Here is a 13,761-nt window from a genome sequence, read left to right as displayed (position 1 = left end):
ACTCAAATAAAACAGCAGATTCTATTCACAAACTGTTCAAAATTTCCAGTATTTCCCTACTCGTCCTTTTTGTGACGCAGTCGTGGAAGGAGTGTGATGGAAGGAGTGCACAGCCAACATTTAAAAGTGCGGGCTTCAGTTTCAGTTTTGCTCTCATCAAAGTTTTACCATGATCTTATGGTGCAGATGTGGCACAAAAGTGAGCAAAGACTCGATTTTGTAGCAGCATGTAGCATCATTTGCCATTTGGCGCAGTTTGGAGCAATTGGTGCCGCAGTTCCACCACTGCCTGTCTTGCTTCACATCGAACCTGCAGCGGGCAGGGATGTGGAGCTAGTCGTCGTCTATCGGAAGATGTCTAATCTTATTACGAATGCACTATAAACATAGTAATTGCTCATTAAAGTATAGGCATGATAGGTCATGACGCCTTCAGCTACAAGGATGGGCCAGGCAAGCCGCTGCTGATAGCTTTTGGTCAGCTAAGTCAACTTCACTGCATGACAAGCGGAATTCTGAATGCTGGTTTTTCCTCATTATAGCGATTTTGCATTGAAAATGGGCACACCAGAACAAAGACTGTGTTAAGGGATTAAGCAAACAAGGGAAGGGGAATGAGGGGCTCGTTATAAATATGACAGAAGCCAACAGCCACAGAAACCAAGGGGCACAGGGGATTTTTTTTTTTAATTTTTTTTATTTAATATTTTGTGGTGTTGATCAATTTAGAATATTACTGAAAATGTTATCGCTTAAAGTAATTGATTAGAAAAGCAGAAGAAAAAACAACCACACGCCACCGGTGGGATCCGAACCCACGACCTCCGAATTACGCGTCCGGTGCTCTACCTCTGAGCTACGGCGACGGCTGTCAAATCTTCTACTTTCGGGGGTATTTATGTTTACAAGTAACCTAACCTTGAGAGTGTTCATCAGCGCCACCCACGTTCATAAGCGGCGGACGTAGAACGTCCTGATTTACCGCATGTGTGACGTAGAACGTCATCGAACGGAGAGGGTGGAAGCTGCGTGAGAACCCTCTTATGCTTCCTATGGCGTCAAGGCTGCCAGAACCAAGGCCCTCGCTAAGCAATTAAGCAAACAAGGGAAGGGGAATGAGGGGCTCGTTATAAATATGACAGAAGCCAACAGCCACAGAAACCAAGGGGCACAGGGGATTTTTTTTTAAATTTTTTTATTTAATATTTTGCGGTGTTGATCAATTTAGAATATTACTGAAAATGTTATCGCTTAAAGTAATTGATTAGAAAAGCAGAAGAAAAAACAACCACACGCCGCCGGTGGGATCTGAACCCACGACCTCCGAATTACGCGTCCGGTGTGTTCGGAGGTCGTGGGTTCGGATCCCACCGGCGGCGTGTGGTTGTTTTTTCTTCTGCTTTTCTAATCAATTACTTTAAGCGATAACATTGTCAGTAATATTCTAAATTGATCAACACCACAAAATACTAAATAAAAAATAAAAAAAAAATCCCCTGTGCCCCTTGGTTTCTGTGGCTGTTGGCTTCTGTCATGTGTTAAGGGATTGTGCTTTTTGGCTGAAACTAAAAAAAAAATTGTGCCGAATTCAGTTTTCGAAATTCGATTTTAACCAAAGAGCTCAGTATCTTTGACATAAGTGCCACCGCTAGCTGGCTATAGGGTAGGAGTCACACTCAGATTAAAGAGAAAGTGAAGTATAGAAGCCAGGGGTGCGAAGAAACTGTGGTACCGTTGGATTAAGTACTAGTGCAGTAGCGCGTTTTGAGGCATTGCTGCGCTACATGCCACTGCTGAGCGGGCGGCTCCGCCACCTCTCTGTCTGCTAGCGACTAGCAGACAGAGTCTGCTAGTGCTGTTTGTTCACTCTCATTATCAGTGCAGAGCAGTTACTTGGTCAAATAGGTCTCTCCACTGCATGTAGGGCACTTGATGCGAAAGCATGTCAAAGCGTCACCAAGAATTGTCATGCTCTGGCTACCGTGCCGGTAGCCAGAGCATGACACGCTTAACAGAGCATGACAGAGCATAGAACTGCAGCTAACTTTATTAGCTGCGGTTTAACTACTGCTGAGCCTGGTTAGAGAGTGAAAGCTATGGCGTATTGGGCAACTATACACGGCTTGGTGTCTGTAACGTTGAGTGCGTTTGGGACACTGGATAGGCAGCACGCCCACCCTGCCACCCTGGCAGGTGGCATTTAATGGTTTATCGCGAGTTTGCTCACCCAATGAAAGCTGCGGCCTATTGCTGCAGTGCTGCATGTCTGCCACAACGTTGTCAAGGCTAAGGCATGCAGCCCACATCTCTCTCTCACTACCCCACGTACCTCAAAGCACAATTCAGGCGTCCACTGACCCAGGGAGCCAGTTATGCGCACCTCCTTTCATGAAACTCATTGGAGTCTGAAACGTTGTCAACGCCAAATATTTTTAGGGGAATCCCCCAAGGTGGAATAGATTTGTAATAAGGGAGTAATTACTCATTGACGTCCACCCGAGCGCAGCCATACGGCCACAAAGGAAAGCTATACAGCTTTCACAGAAACTTCGTAGTTAAAGAAAAATTCGTCCTGGTCCGGGGTTCGAACCCGGGACCACCGCCACACCGGAGCAGTCGCTCTACCAATTGAGCTAACCGGGACGGCAAGCTTATGGTAGGGCGAGAGCGAATTGATCTATAACTCGAAGTGGGAACAGTGTTGACCAAATATTTTTAGGGGAATCCCCCAAGCGTTGTCAACGCCAATGAACACAATGAACGCCAACGACCTAAGGCTTCAGTGCCGCGTTTCTTCCATGACGTTGTCAATGCCATTGCATGCAGCGCACATCTGTCACTACCACCATGTAGCTTAAAGCACGACTGAGCTGTCCACTGTCCCAGTGGCCAGTTATGCACCTTTCCTTTGCTTTCAAAGCTCCCACTCTTCATCGGTTTCATACCTTAAAGCGCGACTGAGGTGTTCACTGTCCCAGGGGCCAGTTATGTGCTTTTCCTTTGCTTCCGAAGCTGCCGCTCTTCATCGGTTTCGTAGCTTGAAGCGCGACTAAGATGTCCACGGTCCCAGGGGGCCAGTTGTACACCTTTCCTTTGCTTTCGAAGCTCAAGGGCATTTGAAGGTGAAACTTGGAGCCACGGCAAAACTGGCTTTACCTAGCGTAGTGAAGCTTTCGCCTCAAAATTCAAACACTGCTGCTTTACTTTTAGGGGGTTGTTATGAGTGATAGATGTAAATAATAGTGTGATATATCCATGTTTGATTTCTCTGGGATCAACTGTATTCAGGAAAAGCTTGCCTGCGCATTCCATTGATAGCCATTGTTGGCTGCTGGTGCCTGGATTGAGTCAAGTGTAATGAGGTGTGTGTGTGCTAATATGCCACTGCATATTAGCAAAACGGTGCAGTTACTGTGCGCCAAAACTTCAGCTGGAAGTTTTAAGTTAGACCAGGAAATAAAAGTGAAATAATCACGAAAAAAAAAAAGAAGAGTTCCACAGAACATAGTCACATACTATTTGGTTTGCACTTTGCCAACATGCAGTATTGCTGTGTTGAAATACCTATTTGATGCAATTTTGTAATGGTGACAGTTTGAAGGTGTCATTGCACTTACACAAGGCACAGTACCAGGGACTCCAGAACTTTTCTTTGAGGGGGGGGGGGGTGAGGGGGGGGGGTCAGGAAGTTTGTTTATTCCATGTTTTATTTACATATTAAATTCTATACTTCTTGGTTGTGTTTGTTAATCCTTTTAAAACTTGAAATGAGAAGCTGAAATGCAGCTATCAGCTGCATTGAAGAAGTTTGCGCATAGTCTGTTTTAATTCTGCTAATTGTGTTCATGAACAGGAATCAGACAGTCAGCAACTTATATTGGGACATGATTAATTTATATTACTCAGACAAAATGCTTTACGACTGACTATGAAGCCAACCAGCTCATTTCAAAACAGAATTTCAGATGCACCATAATCTACAAGCTTGTTGCCAGAGTAGAAACTATTATGAAATATTTCTTCTAATCAGCACATGTTGCACGTAACTTGCAGCTGTACATGCTCCTGCACCCACTGATGCAGGCACCTTTCATTTGTTATCTATAAATATAGAAGGTAAAGATTTAGTATGGTTGGACACTCATTGGTGTGAAGTGCCATAAGAATGATACTGTTTTTTCAGTTTTTCAGCAACTTCTGTTGTAGTGCTTTTAACAGTTTTATGTTCTGCCACACAGAATGTAGTCCACTGGCTTATAATTCATACTTTGCTCTGCTGAACTGCGTAGAAAAGAATTGTGCCACTAGATGGATTTTCAAGAATAGCTAGACAATTGTCTCCTGCCTGTTGTGCTGGAAAGAGACACTTCTTCACACAAATGCCGGAATTGTTTTTTAAGTGATGGGCATCTAAGGTAAACTTTGAACAAACTTCTTATCCAGGACCTTGTGCAGTTGTATTTTAAGGTATGAGGCCACTTTTAAAAAGCAATATTTTTGATAAAGTTCAATTTTTCAAATGTTTAATTAAAATGCTGATTTATTCCTGAATCAGCTGCAACAAAAATTGTTTCTATTTAACACCGTTACAAAGATACAGCTAAAGTTGTAACTCCTGCGCATCTTGCGAAACCGTAACTTAAAGCTTTCCATTTAAAGAAAAACCTAATTTTTCCATTAGCATTTAGTTTTTCTTGTTCATTTTTCAGTTTAGACTTATAGCCATTTATTGCCATATACGTCTATTTTTGTTTGTATTTAATAACTACAAAAAGCTCACAAAAGCAACGCAAGATTGTGTGGAACGCATTAGATGGTTTCAGGATACCAATGCTGAAGTTTGGTTTGTATGTCATTTCAACAATGGTCGCAGAGGTACGCTCGACTTTTTTTAAGCACATTGGTACCAAGCCTGATCTGTACACACAGAGAGCTTGCCTGATAGGTGACCATCAGCATATCTGGAAATCTTTTTGGTCAACTGATGCTGCAGGAAACACAATAAAAAAAAATGTCAGCTGCCACACGAGCAAAATCAAGGGAACGCAAGACTAAGGAAGAGCTGATCTACAAATGTGGTGGATTTTAACTGTCTTGGACATTAGTTGATAGCATTTGTAGTTATTCGTAGTCTTCTTTCTCGTTTTTCTCGAAACTCACTATTTGGTCATTCCTTCTGATGCAAGGAATACGAACTTATCCGTGTGCAAGATTTTTATCCCTGTCCAGACGCCTATGCGAAAACCATTGTTCTTGGTCATTCCGTTATTACACAGTGACAATTAATGGTGTAATTATTTTGGTTCATTGCACCACTCCTTTCTTTATGTGTGTAACAGCAAAATCAATTTGACTTGCAATAAACTAAATTAAAGTTGTGACTGCTGGCATCAGTTGCATATTAGTACATTTTTTAAAAATAAAAAGTTTTTTTCACAGCTTTATATTTTAATTAGGATAACACAATGTCCTTCCCAAGACAGACAACTAATTTTCTGTTTTTTATCTTCTATTAAAAAGTTCTCTGCAAAAGTGGCCTTATAGCTTAAGCTTGGAAAGACACTGGTGGCAATGTGTCAAATGTGAGAACTTTAAAAGAAGCCTTCAACATGGTAAATGAGAATCAAGAGGAGTTTTAGTGTGTACTACTAGAAATGCTGATGATAAATCAATTCCATGGCTGTTCCAAGTTATAAAATTACTCTCAAATCACTGCATCAGTGTAGCATGTAGTAGGTTCCTGTATAAAACGGGCAAAATTAGTTTTAAGTGCGACTTCAAGGTAATATAGTGTGGGAAGTTTTTTTGAATAGCATCTTCTTCTAACTGCAGAAGCATGCACTCGGCATTGTTAGTCAGCCTGCTCGTGCTTTTATTGAAGGACTCTGCGAGGGAGTTGAATATGCACTCAACCATCATGCATCAGGTCTGTGAAAGCAAGCCCAATTGTAGCGTAATTGATTTTCTTTGGTTTGAATTGAAACAGCTACCATATTTACCCGATTCTAATGCGTAGTTTTTTTTCCCCTGAAAATCGAACCTCAAAATGGCTTGTGTGCAACAATCAGATACAAAACCAAAACCACACTATGAATGGAGTGCATTAGAAATTGGGTGCACGTTAAAATCAGGTAATTACAGCAACTCCATGATGCGTATAAAAGAAAAAGATTATCACTGACTCCAGCATGCATTAACTTCCATGTTATGCATTAGTGTGTAATTCTGTGATGAAATGTTGGCATAGGAATTAAGAGCTAGACTGAAGTAGTTGCACAGGTGCAGATCGCACCTTTCAGTTCCGGGCTGCATGTGCCGAGGGACGAAACTTTTTCACACAAGCCACGCCATATCACAGTAGACATGTTGAAAATAAAGGGTACATGCTTTGAATGAAAACTATATAGTATATGCTGTGCTTTGCCATATGCTGTGCCTTTCACTGCCACATATACTATCAGCATTGAATAAAATGCACACAAGACAATTCAAACACCAACAGAAAAATGAGAGAAGCTTTGAATGGGGAAGCTAAATACAAGCACAGGTTAATTTTACTTTGAAAGCGCAAAGACTGCCCTTCAGGAGTGCTAATCAACCTGACTTGTATTTCCTTTCAAGGAACTGATATGGTTGTGCTTTTGTGTTAGCATTTCATTTGTCTTGTTCAAGTTTAGAACCACCAGCACATATCTGCTTTCTATTTATTTTTGATCGCATAAACATTTGAGATCTTGCATTGTCGCCTTGACGTAACTAAGTGATGCAGTGGTGTAAGGCTTGCATAGTGAGAGCATGTTGTTGCTGTTTCCAGGACGACGAGTCATCAGTGGAGTTTGCCAACCGGGTAAAGTCCAAGATTGCCGAGCAGGGTGGCCTCCTTGACTTGAACTGGGATGGTTTGCTCAAGCGCTCCTATGTCAAGCGGGAGTGGAAGGAACAGCAACAGAAGGACTTCAGCCAACGCCTCAAGCTCACATGAGCCCGGGGACCGAGAGAGAGAGAGAGAGACTGCTTGGACACGCATGTACATAGCACGGGTTGGTTTAGTTGCTACGCAAGGCCCTTTCAGCGACATGCCAACCAGTGAAAGGGGTCACGCAGAGGTGATAGTTTATTCATGTGGAAACAACTATGTACAATCTTGTGATCAGTTGCGTACTCAGGCCGTGTATATATAATAATGATGTTCAGTGTTTGGCGTAGCTTGCTAAGCAGATGACTACAACTGCTTGCAGGTTGGTTCAAACTGTGATAACATGTTGGCCTTTAAAAAAGACAAAAAAAAAGGATGAAGAGCTTGTCACGTTGTTGCGGATGAAATGAGATGTGCTATCTCTGAATACCTCAATAAAGTTAAGTTTTGAACGCACAAGACAAATTCTGAATTGCTCGTGGCTAATGGATGTAGTGTATGATAATTACTACAAGATGTGATGAGGCTTGGGTGCAGGCTGCTAAAGTGCCATTGTACAACGCAGGAGTTCACACTTTCATTTTTTACACTTTCATTCTTTGGAGCTGGTCAGCCAGAGAACCCAGGTTCTATCCCGGCTGTGGCGGCCGTGTTTTGATGGAGGTGAAACACAGAAGGTGCCCATGTGCTGTGCGATGTTAGTGCACGTTGAAGGTTCTCAGGTGGTCTGAATTAATTCGAAGCCCTCCACTAAGGTGTCCCTCATATCCTGAGTTGCTTCGGAACGTTTTAACCCCACATACCACCTCTTTGGAGCTGGAACAGTCTGTCACTCTCCGAGCGATTAAAATGTGCACGGTGACTTGCACACTTGTTAGCCAGGACACAGAATCGAGGCTGCCTGATTGAAACTAGAATGGTTTGTTCTTTGGAGTGCCACCCACTTCTGCGGCCTGAGAGATAGTTTTATCCAGGCAGATGCTAGGAGGTGGACTTCTTGCGAAAGTAGTTCACTATCCTTTGCCAGTGGGACATGGTTCGGAATGACACAGTGGGCTTGATCAAGCTTGGGGCAGGGCCAGAGTCCGTGGTGTGTGTGGCATCTGTTTCCTGCTGCTGAGCTGGCTCCCGGGAGTGCTTGTTCCGTTTCTTTAGCTTCTTGTATTTGTTGCGCACCAGGTGTGATTTAGTGTGGGACATCATGGCTCGCTTGAGCTGCAAAACAATTTCCACTACGGCCTTTGCCACTTCAGCTGGCGGTGCTTCCTTCTCTGATAGTACGGACCACTTCTCCTCCGCTATGCCGTGTGGGGTCTGGAATACAAAAGGAGCAAAACAAAGGTAGTTTAGAAGTGCACTGGCAAATGGCATTTTTCTCATAGACCTCACCTCTAAGATCTTCAGAGGCACGCCAAACTGGCCCCCAGCTGCTCCTCCAGTTGAGACTACAGGCACCACAAAGTGATCACTCCAGACAAACTGTTCCACTTCATGAGCTGCACAAGGACCCCCTGCATGCAAGCATTATGCCAAACTGTCTTACTCCTTTTCATTCTTGTTTTTCTGCAGGCAGCAAACTGATACTATTCTGGTAATTTCTGAACACTGAGCACTTGCATTCAGGACAGTTAAAACATTGTGGAAACAAGGAGAACTTGCCACTCGTGGCAGCATTACTATAGCAGTGGCATTGCAGTTCAATAAATTTCAGCGTTTTAGACAAAAAGTGTTGTTTGGAATCAGTGTAGAGAATATAGTATCTCACATATATAAGTGCAGTTTCTCTTCCCAGCTAAATAAAAGCAGTCTTGCCCTGTACCGATCATGCATGCCATTTATGCAGTATCTGCAAGCTTTAAATGTATCCATCTGCCATTGTTCACAAAAGAAAGCGTGACAGCTTGTGGAAAGTGTATCCAGCTCTTGTTTCTTTTACCTTCTACTACGATGCATGTGTCGAAAGCACGTGCCACTGCACTTTCACGCTCTTTCACAGAGTTTCCGAGGAACAGGTTTCTTCCATAATTTACTGCTGCAAATGAGCCATCGCTGTTCTGCTGCACTTTGCCAGTGAACATCTGCAACGAAAGACCAGCCACAATTAGGTTCCTGAATACTGGCAGCAACAGGTTTCTCACCTTGTCATCTCGCTTGGGCAGGATGTGAAAAACACGTGGGTCAGTCTGACCGTTGTTGACTCGGCATTCATGGAATGTCCTTGCCACTACATCAGGTGCACCAAAGAATCCTCCAGTGACAACAGCCAGGTTGGGCCTCTTTGCAAGCTCCTTGCCGATCTCCCTGAGAATTGTGTGCACAGGAAAGGTTACACCGGCACAAAAGGATTGGAGCAGGCTTTACATTCCTTTTTCTAATGTTTGAGCCAGCTTAACCACAACACTGCATGTTCACCTAATGGTGGAACAGTCAACCTTTAACGCAGGAAGCAGACAAGCAGCTTGCGTGTTTCAGTAAGCGCGGTTCCTGACTGACTTGATGTCATGCGTACCCATCGAGTGCTAGCCTATCCATTCAGTGTTTAATCTTGCTATGAAGGCCAGTGATGCCATTAGTTGAGAAAATTGCAGTGTTGGGTTGTAAGGTGGCTTGACAGTTAGGAAAAAATGGTGTACTGTAGGATCTTGTTTGTTCAGTAGGCTTCATGCTAATGCACTAGTTAGACGTGCATTGCTAAACTGCTGGTCCAAAGCACTGTTGCCTGCTCAGTGTACATCTGCAGTTTGCACTAGTGCACTGAAAAAGTGAGTGTTCATGTCTATGCATTCAGGTTTTCAACAAATAAAACTTGCGCCTGTGTTGCATTGGAGGCGAAATTCAAAATGTGTTGCAGTTGTGCAGGGCAGTCAAATCTAATATGGAGTGGTGCTCAAATATGCTGCGCTGATGAATGCAAGAGAAATTTTAGCTCCAACTGGCAGTCAACATTTACGTGCTTAATCCCCAACTTAATGCTGGTGGGTCCTGTTTAATTATGGACGATGAATTTAATGCTTATTGCTTGCTTCTGTGTTGAAAAAGCATTTATTTTTGCCAATAATGTGTCCACTTCTAGCCGTGAAAATCCGCAAAATCTTTTTAACGACTGTTTGCACGTAGGTAGTATCACTCAATGCTGCGTTTGCATGTTGTATTCAAACTGAATGCATTTAAAGAAGAGCTTTTGTGCCCAAGCATGCTGAGTGTGTCTGATGAAGCTAGATGGTGACTGTGCTGTTTTTGCTGGAGGTGTGATAGCTTATGTAGGGCTACTATTTCCTGTTTTATGCCCATTGTCTATTAATTGCCTCTATGTGTGCCTTCGTACTGAGGAATGAGATCACAAAGCAAAAAGTAACGCATGTGCACAAACTTCCTCCTTTTCATTTAACAACGGCACTACGGTGGACTCTTTGAACTTCCTGTTTATTTGAGCAGACACTTTGGTTCCATCAACGGCAAATTTATTAAAAGCACTCCCCTTAATTCGAATTTTCAGTCCCCTTTAATTTCGAATTTTCGAGAGTAGACTGTATAAGCAGCATTAGCAAAAAACATTCAGTGGACTGAACACTGAATGTGAGTAAGGGCTACCAGACATCAAAGCACACTGCACCCTTTTTTGCTTGTTTTGCTGTTCCTTATTGCTTTACATTTCAAAATGATATAGAGAGCTGCATGTTTAAACTGTCTTTGACTTTACATCTCTGACTTTCTGTACGCCTGCCATAAACCGTTCTTGTGTGGGTCCTTCACGGACCAATGAGTTCTGCATACAGAATACTTTGTCCTACTATGGTCAGAGTTCCTTGAGGCCAAAACAGATGGAAGCCAACATAAATGCTACCATATTTCAGGCGCTTCTAATTGAATATCATGACAGTTGCAGCAGCAACATCGTCTCTCTAATTCCTTACTGTTACACATTGTCAGGCCACTGTAAGTCCCAGCTTACTTCATTTCAAGTGCACAAAATAAGTGCAAATTTTAGCTGTTTACCTGTATTTTTGTTGCACTAGGCATTCTCCATTGTGTGGCACAAATTTCACGCGATGCCTTCAGTACATAACAAGTGATCAACCTGCCTGATCAACTCGCCCATAGCTGAGAATATCAGCATCCTCATTTCCTGCATGTATGTTTCCTAATGATTAAATGTAAAGTGTAAGGACAAAGAACTGGAAGGTGGAGGACGCAGGCTTTGCATTGGAATAGCAGTTGTGCAGGTTTACATGGCCTTTGTAATATCTCTGCAATGGTAAAAAGCAGCCTCTAGGAGTGTTTGGTTAACCGGCTTAAGGGGCATTGCACTGTTGATGAGATATTTGTGGAGATTATCTCATTGGATTTTGTACATCTGAAACCTGGGACTTGGCTTTCACCTCACTTGGTGGCATACCAAAAGTCGTACCACTGCATGTGTGTGCCGTTGCTGTCATTTTCTTCTACTCGATTGGCTGGAAGGTGCTGCTGAATGAGACAGCGTCCAGTGTTACAGTCACATTCAGAATATAGAGTGACTTGATCAGAGCATTCATTTTTCTACATCCAAGTTGGAAATTTTTGAAAGCTACACAAACAATTCGCAAAGATTTTTTTTTTTTTTTTTGGGGGGGGGGGGGTTAAGAGTGAAATACAGGTAAAATTCTAGCAATGCTAGTTCAGCGATGCCCACAGCATTAGTGACAATTAAAAGAGCACTTGATCTCACAGGTAGTGACAAACTGGAGACCTTGAAGGAGCAATGAGGCAGACATTGAAAGCAAATAATGTAAAGAAAGTTAATAGCAGAAGGCAGAACATGAACAATGCTTGCTTTTATACTTTTTACAGTGACTGGTGAGTGGCCTATATTCTTGGGCACTCTGCGTAGGACGTCTGAACACAAAACTGCAGCACTTCCGAGTGGAACAAGCAGGGACAGAGGCCTGTCGACTGGCACAAAGTTGGTCACTTTCATTAGCGTGTGCAGATAAAAAGAGGGAGTGGAATGAACAAGAAAAGAAAAAGAATTGCTACCTGATCAGACGAGATGCCATCAAGATATAGATTGCAAAAAGGAAATATTAGGTGCGCATTGAAGCAAGAACAATGACTATGTCGTAGCCACGGTAACTAACCCTCCCCTTATATTGGTGCACAAGCTGTTGTTTACATGGAGTGCAAAAATCCTGTTCCTGTTTCCTTCTGAACGCCAAGGCACAGTATCACTGAAGTTCACTTTACCAACTATGCAATTTGTAAGTTTACCATGCTAGTAAAGGTGCTTTGAACATAGAGGGATTACCAAAGCAGGCCCAAAGAAGCCACAGCTGTCACTGGCGAGCATCTTTCATGTCAATTAAGGGATCCCCAGTTCTTCAGAGCGATTAGAGTTACACACATCTGGTGCAGTGCTACATTCAACAGGTGCACTTGGCAAGTTCCACCTTGTTTGCAGTGGGCCCAGCTATGACACTCGTAGATCTGTCGACTTCACTCAGTTGGACCGTAGGTGCATGCATTGAATGAAGGGAAAGCACGCAGAGGAGGCTGTTGGGGTGAGTGTTGGGGAGAGCTTTGACACACTCAAACCGTTTGCCAATCGTCAGTGTGAAGAGTTGGCTGCACGTACATTGTGGGTCAAGATCAGAATTGATGTCAGAGCGCCATGGTCAGCAGATAACTTGCACTTTGTGATCTCTGCTGCACCAGCAACCTCATGCAGTAAGTTGTAATTTGATGAAGATGCGCTGATCAAACAACTTTGCCATCCTGAATGCTATTCTGACATGACGCATCGCCTTTGTCAATGGCATCTCGCTTATGATAGGACAGATGATGATGGGTATGGCGACTCATGCATGCACAGTCATGTACCTTCTAGCAGACAGCCAATTGAGGTGCAAACTGAGCCACAGTTTTCTGAAATTCTAAATCGACTCGGGAAATATACTGGAAGGGCATTGTATACCTGTACCTTTTTTTTTTTTGCGTACAGGTAAGCTGTTGCAGTTGAGTATATATGCGAATGTCTTGAGTACAGCTCGCCTGCATACTTGGGTAGAGTGACAGTGCACTAGAGTGCTGTGTGGGTAACTTAAGTTTTAAGTCAGCAGAGTGCATCTAGAAAAGAGCCAGGCCAACTCTAGAACAACATATATTTGATGTGGGCATTTTTGTCAGCTTTTTGTCTATGTTCTTACCATGTGTGAACAGGCCATTGGAAGTGTCACTGCCATTACTCGCACTGAATTCAGATGAGGCATTATTTATGTGTGCAGCCTTGTCGCTTGACAATTCTTGAAAACTTACTGAAACAAATAACCTTGTGCAGTTTGTTGTTTGCATTAGAGGTACCAGCCTTCTCATTCTAAGTGTGCATATATGCTTGCTGTGAGTGGTCCTCACTTACTTTGGTGAGCAGTGTTATAGCTGTCATTAGAGCTGTGACCTGTTTGTCGTAGTGGGCATGAATGACGCTATGCACTGTTGCAGTCGTTTCGACTGAACTTGTTTTCTACTCATAGCACTTTTATGGGGGATCTGTAAAACATGGGCTTTGTATTATATGTGACTTTCTAAGTTTGGAAAGACCGTTTGCATTTGCTGACTGTGCAGCTGAATCAAGAGCGTTTCAAGTTGTTCAAGCGCGGAGAGTTTTTAGTTTCCATGACATCTGTGCTCTCTCTGTGTTGGGTGTGCATGACTGGAAATAAAAATTGTAATGCACCTGCATATTTCTACAGATCTTGTCGACTGCAGCTTGCTGCTCCCGGCGATGTACACACACGTTTCCAATGATGGAATCTCTCTCTTGATAAAAGTGACCTGTAAATAGTGGGTGCAAGAAGAGACAGTAAACATTT

At 43.0% G+C, this 13,761-nt stretch overlaps 2 protein-coding genes across 8 annotated transcripts in view; one reads left to right on the top strand and one right to left on the bottom strand.

Moving 5' to 3' along the window:
* Gpat4 (Glycerol-3-phosphate acyltransferase 4) overlaps positions 1 to 13,630 on the top strand; it is a 36,693-nt gene extending 23,063 nt beyond the window's left edge. The window contains exon 12 of the mRNA XM_089578872.1: positions 6,815 to 13,630. Within this exon, the coding sequence (XP_089434998.1) occupies positions 6,815 to 6,982 (168 nt within the window). The 3' untranslated portion in view covers positions 6,983 to 13,630. The remainder of the gene's footprint in view (positions 1 to 6,814) is intronic.
* Positions 6,691 to 13,761, bottom strand: part of LOC149349882 (uncharacterized) — a 68,036-nt gene continuing 60,965 nt past the window's right edge. For 2 of the 7 annotated variants that reach the window (XM_089578870.1, XM_089578871.1), the window contains 5 exons: positions 13,626 to 13,723; positions 9,055 to 9,217; positions 8,853 to 8,994; positions 8,306 to 8,427; positions 6,691 to 8,230 (listed from right to left, as the gene is read on the bottom strand). In XM_089578870.1, the coding sequence (XP_089434996.1) occupies positions 7,898 to 8,230; positions 8,306 to 8,427; positions 8,853 to 8,994; positions 9,055 to 9,217; positions 13,626 to 13,723 (858 nt within the window). In that variant the 3' untranslated portion in view covers positions 6,691 to 7,897. Of the gene's footprint in view, positions 8,428 to 8,852; positions 9,218 to 13,625; positions 13,724 to 13,761 lie in introns of all 7 variants that reach the window. The other 5 variants (XM_089578868.1, XM_089578869.1, XM_089578865.1 and 2 more) reach the window with 3 other exon arrangements.

Source organism: Amblyomma mixtum, chromosome 3 (assembly GCF_055824585.1).
Source record: "Amblyomma mixtum isolate Tamu chromosome 3, ASM5582458v1, whole genome shotgun sequence".
Classification (NCBI taxonomy): domain Eukaryota; kingdom Metazoa; phylum Arthropoda; class Arachnida; order Ixodida; family Ixodidae; genus Amblyomma; species Amblyomma mixtum.
Note: the sequence above shows the minus strand (reverse complement) of the source record. Positions and strands in the feature narration are given on the sequence as shown.